Genomic DNA, 14,821 nt, shown 5'->3' with positions numbered 1-14,821 from the left:
CGAAACGACATTCCATCATTTTCATAAAGTTCTGATTGCGAACAACAATTAAAAAGCCCATTCCGTATTTGTTTCCTGATATTTTGGGGTCATTTTTGGCCATCCCATCCATTTTTGTGCATGTGGTGGAATTAGGATTTAACCTCTTACAGCCTCCCTTGACCTGTGGCTCTTGCCTGGCTGAACCTGGGGAATGCCAGCCTGTGGCCACCCTGTTTATGAGGTTCCTATGTCTCCCTGAGCTCTTGGCCTTTCCTGAGCAATTCACTACCCTGACCCTAGAGTTCTTGATTGGACACACCCATCCCTTGAGACTATGACAGTTAAATCAGTTTGTTTATTAAGGTGCTCAAATTGAAACCAAGTTGTTGGTTATGTCTTTTTGCAACTACAGTCTTGCTTGATATTGTACTTGAACAACTCTTTTGGCACAGTCCAGCCAAATGCCTACTATTCTCCCATGTGTGGGTTCCTGTGTTCTCCCTCTTTCCCCATGGTCCACACCGGAAAGAAGCAGTGAACAAGAAGCAGAAAATCTCAAAGACTTCACCAGTCTGGAACATTCTACCTAAAAATACTCACCAGTAAGCTGGAGCTGGCCACAAAGCAGCTGGTGGTCTCATTCTTCAAAAAGCAGTGGCTGTCTTGGCGCACTGATGGGGAGGCACCACCAGTTGGCACTGTCTGGCAGCCGGGAACACCCTGGCCAGGTGATAGGGAAGGGAGATGAGGCCCACTGTGGTGGCCACAGGACTTACGAGGCTGCTGATCAGGTGGTTCCAGTCCTGCGGGGCACCTGGTCAGGGTCTGCTCCTGAGCAGTTCATGCTCCTGGGGCACCACGATCCCACCAGGCCGGCAGCAGGTTCTCACATCCAGGACCCTCGGTGGGATGGGACTTCCTCTTCTGTCATACGATTTGATTAATTTTGTTCACTTTCAACCCCTCTCAGAGCTCCCCAAGCCTACAGGCAAATGCTTGCTGAATGCATGATACATGAATGCATGATACATGAATGCATGAATGAAGCAGAGACTTACGGTGGGACAGACAGGGGATATGGTTCTAGTAGTTTCTCCTCCTACGGCTTCAGGAGCTGTAAACATCCACCCCTCGATGCCACCGTGGTGTCGGAGCCCCACAGTCTGCCTGTCTGTATGCTCCCCTAGAAGTTTGAGCAATGGGGCGCTGAAGAAGCGAGCCACACCCCCATCACGTGCCCCGTGAGGGGAACAAGGGAACTTTTCCCATTTCAAAAGTATAAAACTCACTGTAAAAATAAGAATATAGTACAATTCAGACTTCTCTCATACTGTGATGGCAAGTCACTTTTAATTCCAGTATAAAATTAAAAGACCAAATAAAACAATTATAGCCATAATAATTTGTCAGTGAATGCACAGTATGAAAATATGTAAATTGTGACATGAATAACATAAAAATGTGTAGAGAGAAGAAGTTAAAGTGTAGGGTTTTTGTATGCAGTTGAAGTTAAGTTGTTATCAGCTTCACATAGACTAAAAACTGTAAGATATTTTATGTAAGTCTTACGGCAACAACAAAAACCTGTAGTAGATACACACAAGACAAAAAGAGTAAAATCAAAGCATATTACCACAAAAATATCATTAAATTACAAAGGAATACAGCAAGAAGAAGAAAGAACAAAGTGTCTACAAAATAGAAACCCCTGAACAAATGGCAGTAGTAGGTCCTCATGTATCAACAATCACTTTAAATATAAATGAATTGAATTCTGCAATCAAAAGACATAGAGTGGCTGAATGAATAGAAAAAGAAAACCAAGATCCAACTATGTGTTGCATCTAAGGGATTCAATATATCTTTAAGGACACACATAGGCTAAAAGTGACAGGATGGAAAAAGATATTACATGCAGATGGCAGCTAGTAGAGAACAGGGGTGGCTATACTCACATCAGATAAAATAGACTTTCAGTTAAAAACTGCCACAAGATTCGAAGAAGATAATTCTGTAATGATGGAAGGAGTCAATTTATCAAGAAAATATAACAATTGTAAGTGTGTGTGCACCCAAGTTCAGAGCACCTAAATATATAAAGAAAATATGAGCACAATGAAGGGAGAAAAAGACAGCAATACGACATTAACAGGAAACTTTTGAACCCCACTTTCAACAACAGATAGATTGTCCAGACAGAAAATCAAAAAGGAAACTTTGGATTTGAACAACACAGTAGACCAAAAGGGCCTAAGAGACATTTATGGGACATTTCATTCAACAGCAGCAGAATGACCATTCTTCTCAAGCATGCACAGAACATTCTCTAAGATAGATCATATATTAAGCCACAAAACAAATCTTAACAAATTTAAGAAGATTAAAATCATACCAAGTCTGTTTTCTGACCACCATGGTAATAAATTAAAAGTTAGTAACAGGAAGAAAATTGGAAAATTTACAAATTTTTGAAAATTAAATAATATCATGTTGAACAATCAGTAGGTCAAAGAAGAAACCAAAAGGCAAATTTAAAAACTATCTTGAGACAAACACAAATGGAAATACAGCATCCCTAAACTTATGGGATGCAGCAAAATAGTTCTAAGAGAGAAGTTTACAGTGATAAACACCCACATTAAAAATATTATAATATAATTTTGCATGATGTTACCACTGGAAAACTGGGTATGGGATCTATTTGCATTATTTCTTGCATCTATATGTGAATCTACAATTATCTAAAAATTAAAAGTTGAATTTAAAAAGCCACAAGAATGATAATATACAGAAGAGCAAGAGGAACAGAGAGATGTAAAACATTTCATTTAATCAAATATTTAAAAAAAACCAAAGAAGTTGCTGACCCAGTAATTTCACTCCTTTTTGTTGGATATATGCTCCAAAGGAACACCTGCATTCATTCTAAGACATGCTACAAAACATTAAAATACAATGGTCAAAATATGAAAAGACAAAGGATTTCATACAATATAATCCACCCAAAACAAAATCCAAATTACTTTTTAGAAGTTGTTAAAATAGAAACCACATGTTTTTGAAAATGTGATTAAAGCATACTTAATACAAAGAGAAAGCTTTGCTAACTGGAAATTAACTATTTGTTTTTGTCTTAAACAACTTTTGCTACTGGAAGATTTTAAAATGAAAATTATTTAGAAAATAGAAATGTTGAGAAAATTGCCAGTGGTTATATGTTAATATCAGGAGGGACTTGCAGACACTGGAACAGGACCTCAGTGGGGACATGCAGAGCCATGGGGGCTGGCAGTGCTGGCTGCTGCATGTCACAGGAATAAACACAGAAAGCACATCACTGTTAGAGAAGAGAGCATGAGCAGACACCGAAAATGCTTTAATAAAGATACCAGAGAACAAGATAGTGTTAGTCCATTATGTTCGTTATCACACTGCTATAAAGAACTACCTGAAACTGGCTAATTTATGAAGAAAAGAGGTTTAACTGACTCATAGTTCCACAGGTTTAACAGGAAGAATAACTGGGAGGCCTCAGGAAACTTACAATTATGGCAGAACACCAAGGGGAAGCAAGCACCTTCTTCACACGGTGGCAGGAGAAAGAGAGAGAGTGAAGGGGGAAGGTCACACACTTTTCAACCATCAGATCTCATGAGAACTCACTCACTGTCATGAGAACAGCAAGGTGGAAATCTGCCTCCGTGATCCCTATACCTTCCACCAGGCTTCTCCTCCAATTCGATATGAGATTTAGGCGGGGACACAAATCCAAACCATATCATGTGTCTATAAGAAACACAGAGATTTACACTATTGGTATGTAAATGGTGCTACTGAGACCAGATTGGGTATGATGGCAAACACTTCCTGTGGATGGTGACGTGTTTTCCAGACTAGGAAGACTGGAAAAGAGAAATCTCCATGTGGACGGCCAGGTGTCAGAAAATGCTTCAATCAATGGATTTAGTTAAACAGCATAAAACAGCTTGCCATGTAGTTATTTTGAAATAAATTACTCAGTCAGGCAGCAAATTCAGGGAAAGACAGCCAAATAAATATACAAATGTAGAAAGAGAAGTCTTCCCAAGAAAAGAAGAGAAAGCAAAGGGAAATGGCATCGCCAATGAAAGCACACACAGAGATGTAACTTCAGAAATGGTGTCCAAGGAAAATGTCCTTTCCCATCTTCACATCATCCTCTGGACACTGACCAGCAAGCAGATATTTTCTGATGCAGAAGAACAAAAGGAAGCTCTCCTGATCTGTACAGTGGGCAGATCACATCTCTGTGGGGTGTTCTACAAATGTTTTATTGATCTTTGGTGATGTATTTTTTTTGTCATCCACTAATTTTTTTCATGGCCCTTATCAAGATAATTCTCCGTCCTTATCTGGTGTGCTTCCCTCCTGGCAGGGTCTAATCTTTGTTGCCTGCTCTGGAGGTAGCAGGAACCCCAACATTTCAGAGAAGTCCCATCTCCTTCCTGTAGGCAGCAGAAATTCATTTCTCATGAACATCAAAGTCTCCTTAGTGAGATGGGTGCCTGGTGGGTGAAGTTAAACATGTCCAGGATGGGCCATGGCTACGCCACAGGACCTGAAGGGTCTTATCACAGTAGGTGAGGACTGCCCTCAGAGTGTGGCATCAGAGTCAAACTCCTGTATTGTAGCCGCAAACCTGCACTGATCCTTGGGGGCAATCCCTAGGCATCCTGGAAACTCTGCCTACTGATTGAGTTCATGAATGAGATAAATACCTAGAATTCAAGCATACACCTGAATGTGAACCTTTCTTATGCTGAATTTCCTTTTTTAAATTTAAATGTTGAGCTGACACTGATAAAATTAGGCTTCTCCACACAGCAAGCCAAACTTTGCTTATTTGCTGACAAGCCAGCAGGCCCTTCTATTTCAGAAGAAGTGATGTAGAACCGAGTTCTTAGCAAGCAATGAACTCAGGTGTCTGCCAGGGAAAGGCATGCTCATTCACAGATGCATCAGTCCTCATCCCTGTAGGTTGGAAACCCCAGCAATGAAGAATGAATAGAAAGGCCTTCATCATGACTCATCACTCCAAGCTGTCTGTTCTAGAGCAGGGAAATCTCCAGCATGGATCTTTAGTTCCGTTTGGGAAGATGGACCAAACCCTGCCCATCTTGGAGAAGAGGTGGCCTGACACTCAAGGTCCCACACACAAGGCTCTTTCCCTCTGTGTGACCATCAGAATCTTCAAGGGATACCTGACCATTTCATTTCTTTCTTCTCTTCCTTCTCTTGACAAGTGAATTGCAGAAGCTGTTGGAATCGCTTCAATGGAACAGATGGCCTGCGCTGGAGAACGTGTGGTGTTACATTAAGGGAGGGGTCTTGTGCTTAAGGGAAAAAAATGAGACCTGAAATAAAACTTCCACAGAGGACAAAGGACAAATTCCTGGAATCAAGTAAAGCAGTGCAGCAGCAGTGACAAAACCTCCAGAGTTCATCAGAAACAGAGAAATTGATTTCAGGGGTCACAAAAGAGTCTGGTGTCTGCATACCAGAGTGAAGAAATGTAGGCCTTTTTTTTTTTTTCATTCAAAAGATACGAATTACACTTTAAGAGACAGATAATTCCACTAAGTAAAACTCCTCTGAGAAGCACACTTCGTATGTCCAGGAGAAAGGCCATGAAAGGGCACTGTGGGAACTGGGAGGCAGACACAGGTGAGGAGATTGCAGAGCACCTTGAAGTCCAGGAGCCTCTTGTGCTTCAGAGCTGATGGGTGAGAAAAGCCGGTGAGTGTGGGAGGAACAGAGTGGGGCATAACACCCTTCAGCACGCATCAACATGACTGTGGGATTGTGGGGAAAAGGCTAGGAGGGGTGACAAGAGACAACAGAAAATGTTATTCTACACTTAAGCAAGCCATTTTCTCTCAGGGTAACAATACGTCATTGGTGTTGATTTTCAGTGCCTGTCCTAACTAGGATCAGGCAGCAAAGCAGGACACAAGATATTGAGAGTCCAGGGGACTCCATGCCCAGAGACTGCATATTCACATGGTAAGTGACCAAGAAACTGTTACATGAGGATGGTGGGTACAAACCATCTTTGAACAGAGAAAATAAAATAACTGTTTACAGAACATGAGCCGTCAGGACAACTCAGTTGGAAAATCAATAATCTAGAAATATGCATTCTTAACGTGAATGTGGCAGATGAGATCAGAGCAAGGGAAAAGTACTCAGAAGGTAAAATGACAGTGAGCTCACGGCAACCCCGAATCTGAGTCCTAAGACATCAGTCAGTGCACAGGGTTGACCCGATATGCATCAGAAAGACAGGCAGAATCTCTCAGACCTGCTGTGGTCCCTGAGAGGTAAGAATGCAGGTGAAATGTGGACACAGAAGTCCCAATACATACCCATGCCTATAACAGGGGGACACTCTTTTCAAACTGTGAGGGCTAGGGCCAAGCTTTTCTTACTCAGGTGAAGAAAGGGCCACATTACTGGGTTCTCTCTGCACACATTGTACTGGAACACCCCTCAAGGGGTGCTTTCTTTGGGAGTGAAGTATGGTGAAAGCTTTTGCCTGAGGGGTTCTCTGAATTTGATCTTGATCTTGTGTTTATCAAGAGCAATGCCATGAAGTTCAGCTCGCTAGAAACTGACTCAACATATCCAACTTGCAATTGGGCCTACTCTTTGCAAGGCCCTATTCCCTGTCCCTAGGATGAGGGAGCCAGGGGCTGCCAGGGCAATGCGGAGTTCTGACCAGAGTAAGAGAAAGGAGCCCGATGGAGAGTGGAAGGACCTGCCTGGGCACATAAAGCCACAGCGGAGCAGCTGACCATGTGATAAACTATGGGATGCTCAGCTATCTGTCCCCACAGATAGAAGCCACTCATTGGCCAGAAGGAAAACAAGGAGCACATGGAAATCTTGATCAAACTTGCTCAAGGTCCAGTAACTTCTGGAAGCCCAACAGAGAGCTCATAGTCAGAGGACCGGGAAGACAATTCCAGATCATTGGTCCACAGAGGTGTCACCTGTCCTTCTGTGTCTGTGTCAGCCTCACTGCCCCCTGACTTACCCCTGCCCCCAGGCAGAATGTCACAGGTAAGAGGAGAACTGTGTTCTCTCTTCATCTGACTCTCTTTCTCATCTCTCTAATTTGGAGGAGTTTTTGCAAGGATTTTAGATGTGTTTTCCCCAAGGGAAAGAACATTATCAGGACAGTGCAACCCTTCATTTGAGGACTGGGGGCTGGAATCCATCCTTGCTTATTCTTTTTTTGTGTGTAAATTTTGCTTTACTGTAGTAAGAATTCTTGACACAAGATCTATTATCCTAATAATTTTAAGTGCACAGTAGTGATCTTCTAAAATGCAAATCCTTGGCTGGGCACGGAGGCTCATCCCTGTAATCCTAGCACTTTGGGAGGTCGAGGTTGAGCTCAGGAATTTGAGACCAGCACAAGGCAACATAGGGAGACTCCCATCTCTACAAAAAGAAAAAAATTAGAAAATTAAAAAAGAAACCTAGCCAGATGTGGCAGCACACACCTGTGATCCCAGCTACTCAGAAGGCTGAGGTGGGGGCATCGATTGGGCTGGAGAGGTGGAAGCTGCAGTCAGCGGTGACTGCATCACTGCACTCCAGCCTGGGGGTGACAGAGTGAGACCTTGTCTCTAAATAAATAAATAAATCCAGATAATATTATTATCTGAGCTTAAAACTTTCCAACAGCTGGCCATTGCACTTAAAATTCAAACTTCTTATCTTGGCCTATATGATTCCACACCTGCCTACCTCTCTAAAAATTTACTTCTCTCACTCTCTCTTTCCCTCCCTAAACTTCAGCCACACTGGCCTTTTTTCTTTTCAACCGTATGACTGTTCTTCCTATGGGCCTTTGTACTTCCTGTTCCCACTATCTGGGGCACTATTCCTCTAGATATTCCCAGGATTGGCTTCCTGAAAAAGCCAGGAAATATTGTCAACTCAGGAAGGACCAATCTAAGTGGCTCAGTGTCTTTCTTGTTTTCCTTAAGATAGTCCATCCCACTGCCACTTTTTTTTTCCTTCATAGTAGTAAGCACCATCTGAAATGATCCAATTTACTGCATTTGCATATTGATATTCATCTGTCCCCAAAAAACGATATTTATTCATCCATCTCTCACTATATACCTCAGCACTGTTCTATGCACTTACATGCTATCCACCCATTTAATTTTCAAACCCACAAGTAGGTGTTATCAGTATTCTAATTTTGCAGAGGAAGTACCTGAGGCTCAAAAAGCTGAAGCAGCTTCAGTTGCAAAAACATTCCAGTACACTGTTGTTAACAATAGGCAACTACTACTTTTGTGCAGTAGAGCTCTAGTGCTTATCTATTTTGTTAAACTGAAACTTTATGCCAACTGATTACTAGCTCCCTACTTCCTATCCTACAGCCCAGGGAACAACCATCCCACTGTTTGTTTCTACGAATTTGACTATTTTAGACACCCCATTTAAGTGCATGCAGTATTTATTCTTCTATGACTGGCTAATCTCACTTACCATAATGATCTCCAGGTTCAACTGTGTTGTCATATATGGCAGAATTTCTTCCTTTTTTTTTTTTTTTTTTTTGAGATGGAGTCTCACTCTGCCGCCCAGGCTGGAGTGCAGTGGTGTAATCTCAGCTCACTACAATCTCCGCCTCCCAGGTGCATGCAATTCTCTGCTTCAGCCTCCCAAGTAGCTGGGATTACAGGCACCCGCCACCACGCCCAGCTAACTTTTGTATTTTTAGTATTTCTCCATATTGGTCAAGTTGGTCTTGAATTCCTGGCCTCATGATCCATCCACCTTGGCCTCCCAAACTGCTGGGATTACAGGTGTGAGCCACCACACCTGGCCAAATTTCTTCCTATTTAAAGGCTGAATACAGTTCTATCTTATGTTTATATCACATTTTCTTTATCCATTCATTTTTTGATGGATTTTTAGGTTGTTTCCACATTTTGGCTATTGTGAATAGTATTGCAGTGAACATAAGAGTGCTAATATTTCTTTGAAAATCTGATTTCAATTCTTTTGGATAAATACTCAGAAGTGGGATTTCTGGACCATATGGTGCAGTTCTACTACTAATTTTTTGAGGAATTTCCATACTGCACCATTTTACATTTTCACCAACAGTGTGTGAGGGTTCCGTTTTTCCACATCCTCATTAGCACTTGTTATCTTTTGTTTTTCCAGAATGGTCATCCTAACAGGTGTAAGGTGCTATCTAGTTGTGGTTTTGATTTGCATTTCTTTGATGAGTCATCTTGGCCTGTCCTTAACTGGAGACACATTTTGGAAGCTGTTGGCACTCTCTGTTAATGGACATTTGGGTTATTTCCTACTGTTCTACCCTGAACTGGCTCTTCCCAGGTCAGTAGGAGGAAGAGTGTGTCCTTGGTGCTGCAGGACTAAGATTAAGCCCTAGTGAAATTTGTAACATCTTTTTGGATATTCCCATGGATCAGCTATAGTAACTCATTTAATGATTTTTTCCTTGTTACAGAAACATCCTGCTTTAGTGAGCTCAGCTTCTCTGACAACTTCATCTATGAAGCTGTCTTAAAGTATGAGAAGTCATTATCAGTGTTCAGGATCTCAGGAAAGGATGGTTTGATCTCTTTGGGCCCAGAGCGTTTCACCTCTCAAGCATCCTAAGTTCTTCAGTGTTCTGGACTCCATAGTGAGGAATCAAGGGTCATCAGGGCTAATTCTCAGAGGCCTAGCCAGCTCAGCAGAAATGTCCAAGGCTCAGGCAGTGGGCCCTGGACAGGGGATGTTGGCATCCTCCAATGAAATGATTCCAACCATCTTCCTGAGACAGGAAGGTGGCCAGGAATCTCCCCAAGGAAGACACATGAGATCTCCTCTAGTCTGTGGTCAGCCTTGAGGTACCACACCTGCCCAAGGTGAGCTGGTTTGTGGCTGAGGGTTAATGGTTCATATCAGTTCTCCCCTACCCTGGATGCATTGTCTGAGGTGTTTTGCATGCTAGGCTCTTGGCCTCTGTCTCAGAGTCTTGAAACAGACAGAGCAGAACTCTCCTGCTCACAGTCTGTATCTGCACTCATCCAGGATCTTCCACTTAAACAGGCTTTCAACATCATGGACAAACTTCCAGCATGTGAGTAGATTCACATCTGAGGCTATATCTTTGGTTTTCTGCAAAATAGTGATAAGGATTCCATGGTTGAAAGAGGAAGCTCTGGTCAGGCCCCACCACTCCAGGGACAGCAGCTCAGTGCTGCTCTGAAGGGGCCTGGCTGCCCCTTTCTGTCCACTGATGGCTGAGATCAGAATATTCTCCAATCTTGAATATGGCTTACAAGTATTTAACTCTCTAGAGTTGCAGGGACCTCCTTGGGGTTTACTAACTCAATAATAGAAAAATAGTTATTGCACTCAAGTTGCTTAAGAGGCCCTCTCTGGACAGGAGCATCAAAGATTAACAAAACAGATGAAGCCACTTGCCCCAGGCTGGTGAACTTGCTGAGCCTGCCTGTGGCTCTTTCCTTCCGGCTGTCACCTGGGTGCTCCAGTAGGTCATTCAGATCTCCATGTCCTACTAAGAAGCTCCCCTCATTTATCCCACTAGGAAACATCCGTTACCCTTATCATTTTCTATCCACTCAGCCCAATTTATTTTTCTCATTATCACAATGTAAACCCAAAGAAGGTACAGACAGTTCTACCTTAACACTGTCTTATCCTCATGCCAAAGATAAGTTTGTGGCAAGTGACATTTGCATACTGAAGAGGCATTTTCCTGAGGAGACTGTTGAGTGGAGATGATGAAATGGTCTTTGGAGGAGCTTCAAAAAGGGAGGTCTAGTAGAAGACCCCAGTGTGTTTCACAGATCGCAGAGCTGGAGGCAGAAGTCAGAGAAGCCTTGCGAAGTCTGCTCCACAATTCCAGGTTCTATAAAAATAATAATTGTTATTAGTTTTTTGAATATTAATAATAATTATTCATTATAAACAAGATATAATAGTACTAATTGTTAATCATAATATAATCATAAATAATATAATTAATAATCACATACAACTATTAATCATATTATTAATATATTGTTATTAACATGCCAGTAATAGCATATTCATATCATATAAATAATATTAATATAGTATACCAAATACATTAATATATACTGTTAATATACTAATATATTCACATGTAATCAATAATACATTAATATCTTTATATTGAAAGCATATTAACATTAAAATGTACTGATAAACTATTTTACTAATATTGTATATTACTAATGATACCTTATTAATAAACTGAATAATGTTAATATCGATTAATATTAATGACCAAAGACCCACCAGCATGGGTCGTGTTGGCATCAAGACTGTGACAAAGGCGGCCTAGGTCATTGTAGAAAAGTACTACATGTGCCTGGGCAATGACTTCCACACAAACAAGTGTGTGTGTGAGGAGATCCCCACTATCCTCAGCAAGAAGCTCCACAACAGGAGAGCAGGCTATGTCACACATCTGACGAAGCAGATTCAGAGAGGTCCAGTGAGAGGTATCTCCATCAAGCTACAGGAGGAGGAGAAAGAAAGGAGGGACAATTATGTCCCCAAGGTCTCAGCCCTGGATCAGGAGATCATTGAAGTAGATCCTGACACTAAGGAAATGCTGAAGCTTTTGGACTTTGGCAGCCTGTCCAACCTGCAGGTCACTCGGCCTACAGTTGGGATGAATTTCAAAACGCCTTGTGGAGCTGTTTGAATCTTTCTCCAATGCTGTAATATACAGCACTCACTGGATTTTATTTTCAATAAACCTGGGACAACAGCAATAAATAAATACATATTAATAAATTAAATAATGTCAATATTAATTATCAATATCATTGATAGCATTATCGAGAATATGTTATATTAATATAATTAATATATTAACATAAATATATAATGCGAATATATTAACATCAATATTAATAACATGTTAATATAGCAATATTATATTAATATAATTTATTAATATATAAATATATTTACATAGTATTAAAATGCTATTCTCTCCATATTAATATTGATATTAATATTCTTAGGCCTCTTTTGTATTTGTTGCACCCTAAGTCTGTTCATTTCCTTCTCCTCAGCTGACATTTGGAGCACAGCAGTCGATGATGCCCACACAGACACTGCCTGAGCCTCACGCTCCTGGAGAAAGGCAGATTTCCTTATTTTCCAGGTCAAGTCCTGCCAGCCATAGAAAGGACTTCTTTGGTGCCAACTGCTGTGAAATGCCTGCCTTGGAAATCTCAGTGCTCCCTTGTACCTGTCTGAGCCCAGGGAAGTGCCATACTGTGGCACTGCTGCCTCTTGTATGGCTACCCAAGGATGCCCCAGGACTGGGTTTGAAAGAGATGAGACATGGCTGGGTGCCGTGGCTCACGCTTGTAATCCCAGTGCTTTGGGAGGTCAAGGCGGGTGGATCACAAAGTCAGGAGTTTGAGACCAGCCTGGCCAATATGGTGAAACCCCATCTCTACTAAAAACACAAAATAATTAGCCAGGCATGGTAGTGGGTGCCTGTAGTTCCAGCTAGTCAGGAGGCTGAGGCAGGAGAATCGCTTGAACCTGGAAGGTGGAGGTTCCAGTGAGCTGAGATCGTGCCACTGCACTCCAGCCTGGGTGACAGAGTGAGACTCTGTCTCAAAAAAAAAAAAAAAAAAAAAAAAAAAAAAAAAAAGATATGAGACACTAGTGTCTCATGAGTATAACCTGGACCAGACACAAATCTCCATTCCCAATGCTTAGTGCCTCATTAGTGCCCAACAACAAGATATTGGGTCTATGTGGATAGGCCTGGGGCATCCTGTACAACAGGAGATGTGTTGGGGGAGGGAGAACAGATCACAAATTCGTGGGGAGCTATTTGGAGAGCAGATACTCCCGACCACTCTGATATGTAGTTAATGTTCAGCTGTTCCTAAAAAGGACACCCAACAATGGGTGTTCTATTCCAGCCTAGGAAAATGTAGAGGCAAGGGGTCTGAGGCCAGAGGACACCACTAGATGGACCACTGCTCCTGACTGTGATGTTGTGGCCCACTCAGGTCCCAGCACCCCATGGGCTGGGGGAAAAGTTTGCTGGTTGAGCCAGAGGGCTGGATGGACAGTGTTTGCTGAGTCACAAATATCTCTCTCATGTAGCCTTTGTCTCCACAGTGGTGACCAGAAGGCACAGAACCCAAACCTGCTATCTCAGCTCTGTGGCTTCTTTCTTCAAAATGAGACGAATGAAACCATACATATGCAAATGAGCATGGCAGTGGGACAGCAGGCCCTGCCCTTGAAGATCATTGCCTCCACAGCTGTGCTGGTCTCCCTCTGTGGGGTCTTATTGAATGGCACTGTCTTCTGGCTGCTGTGCTGTGGGGCCACGAATCCCTACGTGGTGTACATCCTCCACCTGGTTGCTGCTGACGTGATCTATCTTTGCTGCTCGGCAGTGGGGTTCTTACAGGTGACTCTGCTAACTTATCATGGAGTCATGTTTTTTATCCCTCATTTCCTGGCCATATTGTCTCCCTTCTCTTTTGAGGTGTGTCTCTGTCTCCTGGTGGCCATCAGCACAGAGTGGTGTATGTGTGTCCTCTTCCCCATCTGGTACAGATGCCACCGCCCAAAATACACATCTAATGTTGTCTGCACCCTCATCTGGGGCCTGCCTTTTTGCATCAACATAGTAAAATCACTTTTCCTAACTTACTGGAAACATGTAAAGGCATGTGTCATATTTCTAAAGCTTTCTTGGCTCTTCCATGGTATCCTTTTACTTGTGATGTGTGTGTCCAGTCTGACTCTACTCATTAGACTCCTGTGCTGCTCCCAGCAGCGAAAGGCCACCAGGGTCTATGCGGTGGTGCAGATCTCAGCCACCATGTTCCTGCTCTGGGCCCTACCCCTGAGCGTGGCACCCCTCATAACAGATTTCAAAATGTTGGTCACCACCTCCTATTTAATTTCCTTGTTCCTCATTATAAACAGCAGCACCAACCCTATCATTTATTTATTTGTGGGGAGCCCCAGAAAGAAAAGGCTGAAGGAACCTCTCAGAGTGATTCTCCAACGGGCGTTAGCAGATAAGCCAGAGGTGGGGAGGAACAAAAAGGCAGCTGGCATTGACCCGATGGAGCAACCAGACTCTACTCAGCACGTGGAGAACCTTCTTCCCACGGAGCACAGGTCGATGTGGAAAATAATTTCCCACATCTGAGCTGAGGACTTGTACACATAGTAACCCAGCCTGTTCTGCCTCATAAGGCTGCTGCATCAAATCAATGCTTTATTCTAATCAAGTTCAGCTTTCATGGACTTTCAGAACAACTCCTTGCTGTTTGTGGTTGGAAGAGACATTAACTTCCTTTCTAGGCAGTAAGCCCAGTTTGAATGCGCTCCAGTTCCAACGGTGAGGGGAATGGGACCCAGTGAGACTTTCCTGGTACCTGTGGAATCCCAAATAAAGACCATACAAAAGGCCATGCATTATTCTCAATCATTATCCTGGAGCATCCTCCAAATCCAGCCACAGATTTTCCTCCCTTTTCCTATCTCCTCCTTAGATAGAGCTTGAGCTTATCTGAACTACCAAGAGGCATCATCACACAAGAGTTAAGAGTCAGGGTTTTGGACCCAGATTGCCTTTGTCCACACTTTGGCTCTCCCATTCAAAGCATGTTATTGTGGGCAAATAACTCTCTGTAACTCTGTTTCATCTTATGCAAGAGGAGGATAAATTTGGTATTTAATATGCATGGTTGGTGTGAGGATTAAT

The 14,821-nt window shown here is 42.5% G+C and overlaps 1 protein-coding gene and 1 pseudogene across 1 annotated transcript; both read left to right on the top strand.

The window, feature by feature from the left end:
- The first annotated feature begins 11,356 nt into the window (after nucleotides 1-11,356).
- Nucleotides 11,357-11,764, top strand: LOC115832342 (annotated as a pseudogene).
- A 1,296-nt stretch (nucleotides 11,765-13,060) lies between these two features.
- On the top strand, nucleotides 13,061-14,312 carry MAS1L (MAS1 proto-oncogene like, G protein-coupled receptor). Its single transcript, XM_012503102.2, has one exon. The coding sequence runs from the start codon at nucleotides 13,298-13,300 to the stop codon at nucleotides 14,261-14,263; it is 966 nt and encodes a 321-aa protein (XP_012358556.2). The 5' UTR covers nucleotides 13,061-13,297; the 3' UTR covers nucleotides 14,264-14,312.
- The last annotated feature ends 509 nt before the right edge of the window (nucleotides 14,313-14,821 follow it).

The sequence above is a fragment of the Nomascus leucogenys genome, chromosome 22a, assembly GCF_006542625.1.
Source record: "Nomascus leucogenys isolate Asia chromosome 22a, Asia_NLE_v1, whole genome shotgun sequence".
Lineage (NCBI taxonomy): Eukaryota > Metazoa > Chordata > Mammalia > Primates > Hylobatidae > Nomascus > Nomascus leucogenys.
This window is presented reverse-complemented; position numbering and strand designations above follow the sequence as displayed.